The sequence below is a fragment of the Strix uralensis genome, chromosome 2, assembly GCF_047716275.1.
Source record: "Strix uralensis isolate ZFMK-TIS-50842 chromosome 2, bStrUra1, whole genome shotgun sequence".
NCBI classification, from domain to species: Eukaryota; Metazoa; Chordata; class Aves; order Strigiformes; family Strigidae; genus Strix; species Strix uralensis.
In genome coordinates, this window is record NC_133973.1 from 6,058,901 (window position 1) to 6,073,988 (window position 15,088).

General features: G+C 41.8%; 1 protein-coding gene across 1 annotated transcript in view; it reads right to left on the reverse strand.

Annotated features, from left to right (window-relative positions):
* Positions 1-1,827: 1,827 nt before the first annotated feature.
* The window catches only part of POLQ (DNA polymerase theta), a 53,984-nt gene continuing 40,723 nt past the window's right edge, over positions 1,828-15,088 (reverse strand). Inside the window, 7 exon segments of the mRNA XM_074853457.1 lie at positions 1,828-2,314; positions 6,105-6,220; positions 8,005-8,158; positions 9,637-9,761; positions 11,332-11,443; positions 11,799-11,983; positions 12,612-12,730. Of these exon segments, the coding sequence (XP_074709558.1) occupies positions 2,201-2,314; positions 6,105-6,220; positions 8,005-8,158; positions 9,637-9,761; positions 11,332-11,443; positions 11,799-11,983; positions 12,612-12,730 (925 nt within the window). The 3' untranslated portion in view covers positions 1,828-2,200.

Here is a 15,088-nt window from a genome sequence, read left to right on the forward strand (position 1 = left end):
TGTAATGTGCCAAACAACAAGCAACTCAAATTACAGCAGCTCCGGTGAGGCCTGAAATACAGCACAGGTGTGTCACTGCACGACACGACACGCAGGGACAGGAAATCATTAGGCCATATGCATTGATAATGAGTCCAACCCAGCATCGTCACAGGCAGAGCGCACAAATGGTCAGACACCAGGGTGCCGAGGCTCCGATCTGTTAATAACAAAAGCTTTAATTAGCTAAGAAAAGAAACAACTGTCTATCAACCAAACGTTGTGGATAAAGAGCTCAGCCATCAGGTGACAGATGCGGTAGAAAACCACAGCACAGAGCAGGCAGGAAGGAAACAAATGTTCTCAATGTAAAGTGACATATGAAACAGGGAAGGTGGCCAAGTCGGTGCTGAGAAGGGCAGTCACAGCATCCTCGCCTGGGGCTTTGACTCGATACCACGCTTCCGTTTTGCTGCACAACAGGCAGGTGGTGGATCAGAGTCCAGGATGCAGCCTTTTGTACGCAGGGCCCATTAACATCTTTTAAAACTCACCGTGTTCTTGAAACCTCGGTGCCAGGTACTTCTGATGTCAGGATAACGGCCATGCCAGAAGCGCCGCATCTGAAGTTAACAAACTCAAGCATGCTACCAGGCTGCTGAAAGCCAAGTACGCATCCTCTCAGATCGGGCTATAAAGGCAACTTCAAAAGTACACTTCTTAAAAAGGATCCGGGAGAAGTTCAGAAATGAGAGAATAATTAGGGGCTTGAAAATCTCTCACAGGAGGCAAGAATGGAAAGATGGAGGTTGCTTACCTTAGGGAGGAACTACAGAAGAAAGGCATGATAAAATAATTAGAGGTGTAAAGAAGATGATGGGAGGCACTACAATCCTCCCTCTCTTCTAACATACAAAGGCTACATGATGAAAATAACAGAATTCAAGGCCAGGCATTGTATGAAGTTAACAAAAACAGCTGAACTTGTATAACCATTGTAACCACCTGGAAGGGAAATGAAACTATGTGATGTGAGGTTTAGCCAGACCAGAAGGTATTAGTGAGGAGAGCAACGCCAAATAGTGGTGGATTAATTCCCTGTGAGCTCCTTCCTTGCCCCCTCTGTTGAAGCATCTGATCCCGGCAGCTGACCAAAGTCAGTCTCAGGACCAGCTCAGCTTGACAAGTCCAAACTCCCAGAAAAACCTTCTGCCTGATCACGGGGATGGAGTCAAAGATGCTGAGACAAAGCACGGGGGAAACCTGAGCAGTTTTTAGTGACGCTACCAACAGGCAGGGTATGAGGCTTCCCTAGGAGACAGGTCTCTGGATGAAGAACCACAGGTCACTCACCACCCTTCAGCGACACCTTTCTAACACACTAGACCTCAAACTCCAGCAAGATTGTCACTTCGACTGGCCAGACAGATTATTTTTTTTTTTTCCTTCACAAAAATACAAATTGGTGTTAAGTTTTTAACCAATAAATTGCGTTTCATTCTTTAAAGAGGAATGTTTTTGCTGGTAATTTTGTGTTAACTATAAGAGAGTCCAAATAATATCCCTCTCAATGCCAGCTTGCAAGGCAGCAGTAGGATGAATTACAGCAGTCACCAAAATGCTTTCCTAAAAGTCGGAGGCCAACCAAGAACCAGTTCCAGTCACTGTGAACACTGCCACAGCTGCTCAGTGAGAAATCCAGCCAGCTGTAAAGCCATTTCAGCACCTGAACATCATCAGCAAAATTCAGTACAAAAGGATCCTAGCAGAGGCCTGTAAAATTCAACATTAAGTGCAAACATGATTTTTTTTTTGTCCTATACACAATTACACACAAGAACTGCCAAATTATCTTTGCGTCTTGTTTTAATATAATAATCCAGCTCATTTCACATGTAATAAATTCATTAGCTTTGGGGTTTTGTTTTAAATTACAAGATCAAGCTTATTTTAACAGAATTCATTTAAATACTGCGCTTTTAGCAATTAATAATTTCACAGTTCTGTAAACACGCTTCACTGCGCCGTCTGACCTTTCAAAGGTTTGGCTTGGTAAATTCATACGAGCTTCCACCACACATTTCAGAAGCCAGCTCACAACGCCGCCTGCAGAAACACGATACAGGAGGATTGCACCACACGCAGCTCTGTCGTGGGCTCTTGCCCTGCCCAGTCCGTGGCACCTTCCACCTCACTGCACACAAGAAAGCTGCATTTCACATCAGAGCTCCAGGTCCTGCAGGTCTCCCCAGCTAGGGCCAATTTTCACTTTAACATTCAGTTTTACTGAGAGTTTGACAGCGTTTTCCATCTCATGCTTGACAATCTGAGCGACCTACAAGAAAACACTAAACATCAGATGAACAAGTAACTTCAGTGCTGTGTTTTCCTGTGTCAATAGCTGGGGTGGCCGGACACCTGGAGTCCTCTCCTGCATTTATTTGCACTGACTTACCACCAGTGGGAACGCAGCCAAACATTTTAATCCCAATTAGGGTTTACGAAAGGAGAAACTGTACAAAGCCAGGAACATTTTATGCAGCACAGAGTTGTGACTGGTTCCACACCGTTCAAGATTACTTAGAAAAGAGGCAAAATTAAGTTTCCATTAAACACTAAAGAGTCCTGCAGAGTCTCCTCTTTCACCCAGCTGCATAATTCACAGTCTGCTCTGAAAATGTCAATGTGCTGAAAGCAAGACACAAACCAAATACACCAGAGGCAAAGACCAGTGTTGCTCCTCGCTGTGTCAGCACGAGAGGCACTCTGTGAAACACAAACTACAAACCTCGGGCAGAGCAGATCACATTCAGTGGAGGTGCTAGAAATACCACTCAGGTTCCCCCTCACTATTTTGTTGAGGCAACTCCAACGTTTGCTGCCCTCCAGAAGTATTTCTAAGAAAACACTAATTTCAGTACACAGTTAGGGGACCAGAAGATATTTTTGACTGTGACTTTTTGGATGTAAGAGACTGGATTATTTTTTCCTGACTGTAAATACCTGCCCTGGATAAAAGGACTCACCTTCCTACCTGAAGACCCACGTGGAGTCCAGCCTGTCCCAGACTGCTTATTTGAATGAATCTTTCAGTCCACACCCATCCCATGAACCTTTCCACAGCAGAATGAAAAGAGGCTTTGAAATTATTGTGATTCCTCATCTCAGTTAGGGGCCACTGTGTCGACATAGGAACTATTCAAGCTTTCTGACCCTTCCATGGATTTTCATTAATTCCCACACAGGTATCCACTGCAGAAATGTCTCCACAGTTTTTACTGGGGAATGGAGGAGGGATTTGAGGAGGTCAGAGCACAGGAGTTTACAACAGCATTAAGAACTAGGGGAGATTTGTCTTCCAAAACCCTACACCCTTACATACCACATTTCAAAATGATCTTGATAACCTAGAAAAATGCTTTCAAATAGGATGTAATTCAGCACAGACGAGTACAGAGTAGAAAGAAGCAGGGTAGAGAACTAGGATAGAAATAATCTACTGTTCAAAAATAGGATGAAAAATAACTGCCTGGGCAGGGAAAAAATGGGGTTATCAGAGAGTAAAAACTGAACAGGGTTTAAGCAAGGCACGCTGTTGTGAGAAAAAAAGCAAATGCGATTCTGGAACACAATAAAAGAAAATGTTGCTTGTGTGACACACAGATCAATTTTCCACTCTATCCAAACCACTCCAGCCTTGATCAAGTTTGGGGCCCAGTATTTCAAAAGAATCATGAACCATACAGAGGGAGATTCTCTGAGAATGGTCACAGGTCCAACACACACCACCAGCGAGGAACATCAGATCAGGGCTGCTGCACCAACAGGAAAACCTGCGTGAGGCACCTGGGGAAGCTGATGGGATGGGACAGGACATGCACCAAGGTACCGACCCAGGGGGGGCTTTGGGCTCTGAATTTCCCATCTTAAAAACATAAATGCAGTGATGCTGGGAACAAGCAAGCAGTTTAAGAGTCAAAGGCTAGACGCTTTTAATCTAGTCTATACCTTTATGTTCCTAACTGACTCCTCATTGCCAGGGCCAGCTCAACAGGTAGAAGGTGGTCAAGCCTCCTTCTATCATCTTCCACAATATTATCACAGTCTTGCTGTTGTGACAAGCTCTGAAATCTCCCTACCTTCACTTTGACATTCTGCACAGACCAGAAAAGCCCTGATGCCCCAGGCATTTCACACTTTAGCACAAGAAAAAACAGGTATTACCCCAATGTGGTCTTTTACGAGAGGCAAACTAGCTCACTCGTAGACTGCAAATGAAAACAGATGATCACTAGCATTTTGTCTCTTACAAACCATTTGTCAGGATACTCTGATTGGAACACAAATTCCTAGATATATGGAAAGATATTTTTAGTCTTCTTTTGTGCACTTCAGCAGCTGAAAATAAGCCAGAGTCAGCATCAAGCCTGTGACCAAACTAACTTGTTTGAATAAAAATTGCTGTTGCAGCACAGAAATAGATGATTTACAGTATAATAAAGCTTTGGTGCCAGCAAGATGAAAAAAACCTCACCAATACAGAAACCAAGAAATGCTCAGTTCTTTTTCACTAAAAGATATATTGTAGTTCAAAAGGGCTCAGTAATTCAAGCCCTGCTTTCAGCTGGGGCTTAAAAGGGAGAGACTTCAAGAGATCCTTTCCAACCCAGATCTTTCCACTATAGGATAATTCTAATGGTACACCTGAAAGAAGAGCAGGCAGCATTATAAAAAAAAAAAAAAAAAGAGATCTTTTCCAGCCCTAAAAACAACTAATCAAAGGGGTAAGTAGTACCCTGTTGTCTCAGCTAGACAGAAATCCTTGAAAAACAAGCAAATTTGGCACACACAAGGAAAGTCAGTTTAGGAAACATGCGCTGTGTGCATATGCTGTTTTAAGTGACTGCTCAGAAAATCTATGGACAGAAATATATCTGAAGGAAGTTAGAAAAGCTGGTAATAATTTCACTTGAAGTTGAGGCTGTTAATGGAAAAATAAAATAATAAGCAAATCCACTCACTTGGCCCCAGTTCTTCTGGGGACACTGATAACTTGGATTCAGTATCTAAAGACGTAAAATCCTATACTCAGGGGATTTCAGTTTTATACAGAAAGAATATTAGGAGACTTTTCATCTCTAAAACAGCCTGCCCGGATTGAAGCAGCAGATGTCTGAACAGACCTGGCAAAACAAACAGAAGCTTCAGCTGAGATTCAAGAGAAAAATATTAAACCTTTTGTTCTTAATGAAATTTAAAAAAAAAAAAAGAAAAATGCTCAGGCCAGTCAGTTCTGCTGAAAGCTCCCTCAGAGTAGGAGTTACTGCTTGCTATCAGGACATGGCCTTTTGTCATTAAAGATGTGTATGCACAGAACAGAAGTGGGAGAAAGGCATCCCAAGCTATGGAAGCACACCCTGGGAGCCTTCCTGCGCTTGTGCTCAGAACTTGGGAGAACACTGAGCTGCCAACATACAGCCAAAGCACTTGCCACTGACAGCTGTCACGCAGACACCGCTATGGCCAGGCACAGGAGCACCTACGCAGTGGAAGAACACACAGAGACAAGTATGCACTTGAAAGGTACCCGAAGTCCACACAGCACATTTCTTATACCTCCCTCCCATGTCACTAACCAGCACTGTAATTGTCCTACCAGAAAGACAGGGAATGAGGAAACAAGTACCAGAAGTACAGAATCCTCCTTTCCCTACACAGAGTACAAACCACAGCTGTATCAATACATGTTCTGAGTTAGGCACCAGAAGACAGGAGTGTAAACAGGGAGGCAAAAATACCTCCAAATGAGGAAAAGCTTTCCCCTACACCTGTCAATAATATTAAGCTGCTTCATTCATCGACCTTGCAGAGAAGTTGTATGGGCTGCTATTATAAGCAGCAAAGCACACACTGGAAAAATGAAGCCATGGTGATGGCTTGAGTCTGAAAATAAAGGGATCAAGAATATGAACATCATTTTTCACCCAATTCAGCTTTGTTTTCACAGACCTTTTAGCACACAGCAAGAGAGGATCCAGGGAAGAGAAGCTGAGCCCCTAGAAGAAAGGCTTGTTTGAAACATCATAATGCAGTAGGTAGCTGAAAAAGTAACTGCACGGCTGTACCTGGATGACATCATCCTCTGCAACTTCATAGAGGAGCTCGTCATGAAGTTGGAGAATAAAGAAACCTCCGCTGATAGGATGTAACATCCCTCTGTTGCTCTTCCTCGCTAGCCTTCCTACAAAGGTGAAGAGCACAGAATGTTAGATACCATGATGCAAAGACATGTTTCCCGTAATTAAAAAGCCCTCACACATTCCTAATGCTGAGAAAAAGAACATGAGGAACTTTAAAATGAAAAAGCCCGTGCCTACAGATAAAACCACATAACATTACTATTCTATCAATATTTGTACAGCTACTGAAGGAAAAATGTTAATGAAAAACATTTTAGATATAAACATTTCAGCCTTACATTATAAAAGAATGAATCAGAACATAAACAAGAGACAGTTGCATCTCCTGAACCATCTGTTTTAAAAGTAAATTTTAAATAAAATCATGTCAAGTTTAATCAGAAGTCAGTTCACAACATTCTCTCTGGCAATGAATTAGGATTCTGCTTTTCTTCCAAAATCATTTTAATGGCTAGTCTAAAAATGCAGTAAGCCTCCTCTCAAATGCAGTTATCTGAAACTGTAGCTACTACTCCTGATTAAAAAAATGAAAGAAAAAAAGAGCAGTTCTTGAATAAACAAGTAAGCAGCTGACAAAACCAGAATCCTGGTAGGTCTTTCCCGACAAAAATAAAGCAGAACAAACCATTCCATAGCAAAGGCTTTTTTTAAAAAAAGTAAACAAACACAACCTCACACACACAGACACTAAAGTTATTTATTTCTCAGGTTAGCTAGCAGGAGGACTCCAGTTCACAACTACAGGAAGGGTTTCACAGCATCATGAGTTCCTCACACAAGCCTCACACCGAAGCAGCAATGTTGAAGAAGCCACGCGATGCTTCTCTGATGGCACAGGCACTTATAACTTGCTGAAAGAGAATTCTTTCCAGCTCCTGAAACAGCTACTATCAGAGGACGAAAAACTGTCACAAATGCATCTATTTGCCTTCCTACAATTACGTTGGCCAAAGGTCAGTAGCTCCTGGCTCCTGGAAGTGGTGGGAGGTTCTGCCGAGCACATGCCTTCTACTCATAGCAGACCTCTGAATCTTGTCTCTCTAAAATAAAACTCCCTGACATATTTTTAGAGGTTCAGCAATGAATTATTTAGTTTTCCTTCTCAGTCCTACAAATCAGACTCTTCATATTAAGATAGCTTCATGTTTCAGGTTGAAGCATTTGAACTATCAAAGAAATATAGCACTCCATCCCTTAAGTCGTCTTTCTAAAAATACATGACTGATGAACAAAACACTGTCTACATTATGCTAAAAAAAAGTCTTCACAGCACTCCTCTGGGAATGAGTATTCCCCCAGCACAGCTTTGCTATCTGCAGCCAGAAGAAATTTATGCTGGTAATTGCTTCAATATAATACTCTTGTGGAGCCTCTGTACATCAAATTCCAGTCAACAAATTCCAGACTTAATTCTAACCAAAAATTGTATTTTTGGAACTAGAAGTTGTACTGCTCTATCTTTTCACTGCCTTTGAAGCCAGAGTATCTGCTCAGTTTCTCCTTCCTACTTTTGAACAATTCTGTGATGGCATCACAGACCATATCACATATGAAGTCCCACTGCCAACTTCTGCAAGATCTGACTTGAGGCAGTTGGGGTTTTCGATCTGATCACACCATTTGCTTGTTTGTGTGTTGAGCAGATATTCTCCCTCCTTCCTTGGTGACTTTTTTGCTCATTAAACACAGACTTACCACTGTCAGGAAATAAAATGTCTCCCACTCCTAGCCCAAATGCCCTAACTTTTTTTTGCAGGCATTTTTTTTTTTTTAACTAGTAACACTGAAAATTTCGCTCTGGTGTGCAAGGAAGAGGCGAGCATACCAGTCTTATCTCTCTGTAAGGAACATTCCAGATGTCCATGAGACTTGGTCACAGAGGAGAAAGCTTCCAGGCGTCTCTGAATGTTCACTGTGGCTGTTTTGACAATGTCTGCAGCAGATCCCTGAACAGTTGTATTCACAGCCTGTCGCTCTGCCTAAATAGAGATAGTTGTTCTCAAAACTCACCCAAAAAAATAAATCAAATCCAGCATGCCACATGTACTTCATTAAAAATAATAAATACATGGCCAAATACAGGCATAGTAAAACCTCCAGATAAAGAGTTTGTTATATCTGCCTGAAAGAAAGACATTATAGACTAGCTTCAGATGCAAAATTTCTCCAGGCGACTGAGAAAAGCAGGATTTCCACAAATTTAAAATTAATATCAAGGGTAATGACCTGCAAGAGCCACAAGCCACAAAAGGAAGAAGCATACACACGTGGTAATAGTTTCATGAGGAACAGAAAAATCTCACAGTTAATCCAAGTATTTCTGCCTATCTTCAGAAGCATCAGGAATGGATAACCAAAGGCAAGATGGACTAACAGTCTGGTCTGTTGCACTGAACCCCAATGGCCAGAGCATTACAGCTGTGCAAAAACACACCAGACCACACTATGACACAATGACATTTTTTTCCACACAAGCAACCTCTTTATTAATCCCCTCCTCAGACAAGAAAACTGCATTCAAAGGTTCTTCTCTCTTTGATTAGAGCTGAAATGTGTGCAAAAAGTTATGAGGAAGCTGAAATGAAAGTGAAAATAATTAACTGGTCTTTAATATGATTTTCAAGAATAAATCAAAGTTGAACAGAAGGTACATCTACAAAGCTTCATGCTGAAGTATCCTTCAGATTAAATAGTCAAATCATCTCAAAAGTTTTTTGAAAATCTCCTTGTTTCCCTTTCAACTACTAGGAGTACCCCCACTTCCTCCCTCTTCCACTCTGATCTTTAATTCCGCACAACCTCATCCAGCTTCCTACTGAGAAGTATAATGCTTCCTCCCCACAGAAATGCACCAACATCTCCCCAAGGAGTCAATTCACTCTTACTGAAGCAGAGTCTATGACAGATGTGTCCAAAATGACCTTGAAAAAAGATAATGCCACTGCAAAGGCGTATATTAAGTAAATATTTATCTAACAAGTTAGAGCAATTTTCCTTTGAGGGAAAATAAGAAAAGAAACAAATACCCAAAAATATAGGACTTAAATGCCCTTTCTTGTTCAAGTGCTGAAAGCATATAACATACGAAGACTGCTGAGTGGGAGCAACTCAGTCTGAAGAGTTAAAGCACATCACTCTGTGGAGGCTTTTTAAAATCATGTCCACTTATTTCAATAAATTACTCACTCCAGCTCCAACGTGGGAGTTCTGAAGTGAGGTTTAGCACAGCGATGACAGCTCTACACCCAGTCACAGATGACTTATGTCAAGCAGACCTTGACAAAAGCTCTGTTATTCAGAGAACAACTGAGGAAACAATGAACTAAGTGCGAAGTGGAAGGTCATGACCAAGATGGCTCATAGACCCTGTAAAATCGCAGATATGGATATGCAAAGAAATCTAATACTTTAAAATTAAAGGAAGGATTTTAAAAAAAAGGTACTGCACTCAACATACATGAGCTTTACTGTAGGGGTTTGGATCTTTGATAGCTGGCAGGTATCTCCGTCTTCCCAGGATGGTCTGCACAAACCCATCTCTTCTGCAGTTCCTCACTGTCTCCCTCAAGAATTTCTGAATCCCTGTGAAAGGCAAGAGAAAGTTTTCCCTAATACAGCTGACATTTCATGTTGATTTCTCACTGGGGTCACTGGAAGCAGTCTGGGACACCCACGCAATACAAAGGTCATTCTTTAAATTTCCTAGAACCTGTCAGAGGACAAGGGCACACGATCTCTCATTCAGCTTATTCGCAGCTCTACTGGGAAACCTATTAAGACTTTTGAGGTGGAAGAGAGTGTATAGCATCAGGATATCTGGCTGTGCACAAGGAGGTAGGAAGTCCATTCTGCACAGCGCCCAGGCAAGGAGGATCAGACATATATTATTGATAATGGAGAGGTCAGGACCCGGAGCAGCACTGGAAAGACAAGTAGTAGGGAAGGGAGTAAGTTGAAAGCAGAAGTCAGAGCCCTTGATGCCTCAGGCTGCCTGACTTCAGACTGTGTCACTTCAGATTCTAGGATGAAAGAAACTCACCCACCTGCACTTTGCAAGGGAAGGAGTGAATCCACCGAGAGTGTTAAAAAGAAACTTAGGTCAAAGAAAGGTGAGACGGGGAAGAGTCCCTTTCACTGCAAGTTCAGGTAACTGCACTAAAGTGGAAAAAGTTAACTTCAGACAATTTCTTTCCAAGATTTACAGAATATAAAATGTAAAAGGAGCTATTCAAAATCAAGCCTGACAGCGTTAGTTAATTCATTAGGTATGTAATTCAGCATGTCAACCAGGCAATACATATGAGTGAAAATTCATAAGAAGTTACAATATAAGGTACACTGCAGAGTTTGTATGTATGCACGGGTACCGAGAGGGAGGAAGCAGGAAGTAAGTTTCTAATGGTCATGAAGAGGAGAGACTATCCAGAAATTACTGGAGACTCAACAGACTCTTAATAGGACACCATTTCTCAACATCTGTCTCCTAAAGAAACAAACCCTGAATCTTCAGAATGTAACTTTTAGGCTCATTTCCAAGTTTTATGATTAGAGCTAGCTGCCTCTCATCCCATTTGCCCTCCATTCATTTTCTGATTGCAGCTCTACTCTCTCTGTAGCCTTCCTAAAAATTAACACGCTTCTTAGAAATGCAACAATGTCTTTTCACAAAACATGGGAGAGCTGCTCTGAGCAGTTGGAAAAAAATAAGGGTTATATGCAGAACAGTTTAAAACTTAGTGAAAGCAGAAGAAAGAAATAGTTATATTTAAAAAATTATAAGAAGTATGGTCTAAAGTTGTATTGCATACCCCTTGAAGCTGTGTGTTTTAATAAGGAAAAGAGTGTTTCTTATTCAGAAAGTTAAGAGCTTTAAAATGAATCCCCAGGGCTTATAAATTAATTAAAAAACCAACAAAATAATTAAAGCAATAAGCAAACAACAAGGTCCTAAAGATGAATAAAACCAGAGTGTAGAGTAAAACATTATGGAGCATCAACCTGCTGTGTTCGTGTACTGGACTTTTTAAAAATTAAAAGCTTTTTCAAGAGAGAGAGGAGTAGTAGAGTGCTGAGATAAGAATTTGAAGAGACATAGAGAGAAGGGATGACAAACAACCACCACCACCCAGCTCCCAAACAGCCATATCCAAACCTGTGTATCTTGATTTGAAGGATTCAATGTAATTGGCAGCTTCATGTTCATCAATCCCCATCTGCTCGCCTAAAGATTTTGCTCCTATTCCATAGATGATTCCATAGCAAATCTGCCAGAGGACAGTGTGAAGAACCGCAACCATATGGTGAACCATGCAGAGAAAGCAGAGCCAAACCAAAATGTGAATCACTGGACGACAAGTATATGGGAAACAAGTGAGAGCATTCAAGAAGAGGCTACCTCTGAGTCCGAGCCATTCATGCTGCTTTTCTCCATCCTCATCCCCCGAAACCCAGACAAGCTCCAGTTGGAACGTATGGAGAGTGGCAGGACATACAAAGCAACTACTGAACAATCATGGCCTAAGCCAAACAGAAAACCATACTATCGTGACTCCCTGATGTTTTGAACACTGAACCTTCCTATCCAGAGAGCTCCTGCTGAATTCTTTTCCTAAAGATTACCTGTTTAGCTTGTTGCCTGGTCCCATCTCCAACAGCTTCAGGATCAATCATTTTCCATTCTGCTGCAATGCTCTTAAAGACATCAGTACCCTCGTTCAAGGCTTGAATGAGTCGACAGTCACAAGACAAATGAGCAAGGATCCTCAGTTCCAGCTGAGAGTAATCAGCAGCCAAGATTAAGCCACCTGAAGCCAAGAAGTTTGCAGCAATCATTATTTCATAAATTACTCCAACGACATTCCAACAAGAAGGACTGAAGCTGTCCTTGCACCTTCTGCTCTGAAATTTTTCCACAGCCACTTCTAACAGACAAATTCTTGCCTGTTTCCCCGATGCCCAGGTCTGCCTGCTTTGCATCTAGCCTCTAAATCTAGAATCCACCAAAACCGCAGAGACAAGTATCTGTCCAGGTGTCTGTGTAAAAGCCTAGCACCTAATAGGAACGATCAGCACAGAGATGAGACCAGCAGACTTGTACTGAGCCAGGGCAGGCAATGCGATAACTGACATTTGGATAGAAAGAACACTAGATAGAGTGCAATTTGTATATTAAGAGCTGCCTAAGCTACCTCTTCAAAAACCAGGTATTCTTAAAGAGGAAATGAAGGTGAGAACATTTGAATACTTTTTCCAGCTGAAACTCTCTCCTTTACAGCCTTGTGAATAATTTTGAGGGCATGCTAACTACTGCATTATTTTCCAAGTAGGCTGCTCAGTCAGATACATACTGTCACCAGTTCTTAACTCTTCATTAGATCTAGGATTTTTGGTAACTATATTCTTAACAATTACAGAGCAGGATCTGGGCATTACCTGGGAAGGGAACAAAAGCATGCCTCATGCTAACAGAAAATGGTATTCCTCTTTCTTCCAATCGGTCTTCAGCCTGAACCTTTAGACCATTAGGCAAAATACTGGAGCGGTTTCTACATCTGCAGAGACAAAGAATGACTGTTCTTCATCAGTTTCTAAAACGCTTAAAGATGCATAACCATTTTTGCCACAAAGAATCAGTGAAACAAGTGAGACAGTAGCCTCTATTCCAGTCTTCTGGACAATCCATACCTAAATTTGACCATGAGGGAATTGGACAGAGGCCACACGTACACCTGAAGCGATTAACTGACTCTGAACAGATTTAGTGATAAATCTTTCTAGTACATGCAGGGTTTGGTTCATAAATTGGGTAATTCCACTCCAAAACAGGTAAGATGAAAGACCCCAGATCTGTGATGGGTGCATTCCAGAGATAGCAGTCCTAAAAATTCAACACCTCACCTTGAGTGCCAAGTCTTCTCTCAACATCATTCTCACATGCAGAATGCCTACACCAGCCCATACCTAGTAGAGACAGAAATTTTCCCCCACAACATCAGCCTCATGGCTGTATGCACACACACAAATAAGTCTGTAAGAGCAGAACAGAACTTGCAGAAGATGTGCTCATAAAACACTGCACATTTCCTCTCTAAAGACAGAGCAAAAAATTGCCCCAAGGCAACTTGATTTTCTTTTCCAGAAGGCTAGAAGTTTACAGTGGTGCTCTGCAACTTCTCAGGGCTGGCTTAGCTCTCCTGTCCCACCAAGTCACTTGTAACTGCAGATGGAACTGTATCCATCAGTGCACCCACTGAGCAGCACACAGCTGGGACACCATTCACACCACCTACTCCCATCAGCACCAGTTTACCAGTCAGCCCCCTGGGTTCTCCACTGGAAGTCAAAAGGCTTTTATAAGTCCTTGATGTTCGGTTCAGGGATCTGAGCAATTTCTTTATCAGAATCAAAAGGTACCTCTGAGATCAAGAGTAGTTTCAGCAAAGCACAGAAAAGACATCATGCTCTCTTCCCTCATGCACTCCCTTTTCTTCTTATACCTTGTCATTTCAGGGATGGTAGGGATCAAGGAAATGAAAGATAGCACAAAAATGTCAGAAATAAATTTTCAAAAGAAATAAAGGTGAGGGACAACATATGGGAACTGTAGAGAATGACACTGTCCAGCATAGGTTCCCAGTTTAGTAGAACGAGTAAGGGCTTTATACCATGAGCTAATTTAGCTACACTTCTTTGGCCAGAAGCTTCTTACAAGAGGAAGGAGTAGCAAGAGCAATTACCAAGATAGAAGACAGTTTGGACCAAAGTTTGGAAGGCCGATCAGACTTAGGCTGCATGACAGCTTCTTTTGTGCCAGCAGTTATTTCTGTGCCTTTAGGATTGCCCATTTCCCTAACACAGCAGCTGCTTTATTAAGGAATGTAGTCCCAAAAGTCAGCCTGAGAAGCAGACCTCTCTCAAAGTTCAGTAAGCATCCCACTCCTTTGATGGACTGCTTCTCTACAGGGAAGACTAAGAACCCAGCCCACTCTCCAACTGTCCTGCAAAGCTGCTGCAAGCCTGAGCACTGCCAGAGCTCTTTCTCAGAACAACATTTCTGCCTCCATGGCTACGCCTGGTTCTTCTGAAGAGAAACAGGCAAGATCCTGGTACTCCTGGGCTCTCGTCCCATGACATACTCAAGGCACAAGGACATTAGACACATGGTAGTAGGAAGAGACAGACAGAAGAGCCAAAAACTTCTCAAATGTCTCACATCTTGCTATGGGAAACAAGATGATAAAAGCCACTCAGGTGACACATGTGGGACAAGAACCTGAATGGAAAGAGAAACTGAAAGGACAGAAAACCACCAGCGAGTATGGAGCCCCTAAACTCACAAACTAGCTGCTAAAAGATCCACCTTGATATTTCACTAGACTTTCACGCAACTGTTTACGCACTGGCATGTAATGCTGTCAAAATAGGGCATTTGGTTAACAGAACCAGATTTAGAAATCTTTTTCTGCTATCTGGTAGCTTTTGCAGGATCGTTATCACAAACAAAATTATTAACAAAGAATGAAAAATACGTTGACCATGTTTCCTTACACAGGGAGCTGCACAGCATAAAACAGATGAACTTTCTTCTGCTTCTTCCATAATATCTTATCCTCTTTCAGAGTAGCTCTTGGAAAGTCAAACCAGATCCTAACTTCAAGTTTAGTTACTTTTCACACTCAGGCTTTCAATCCAACAGTTGAGAGCATAATGCTTAATCTCACTGTAGGGTCTTATAAAGAATTTCAAAAGCAAGCAGCTACATGGAGCCACATGATGTTAGTATTATTAGGTCTTTCATGTGTCACTGAGTTTTAGGTATTTACTCCCCTGAAACTAAGAGAAACACTGAGTAACAAGTCATACTGACATGACAGCAACCACAGGTGAAGTCAGAAAAGAGAAATTTGGCA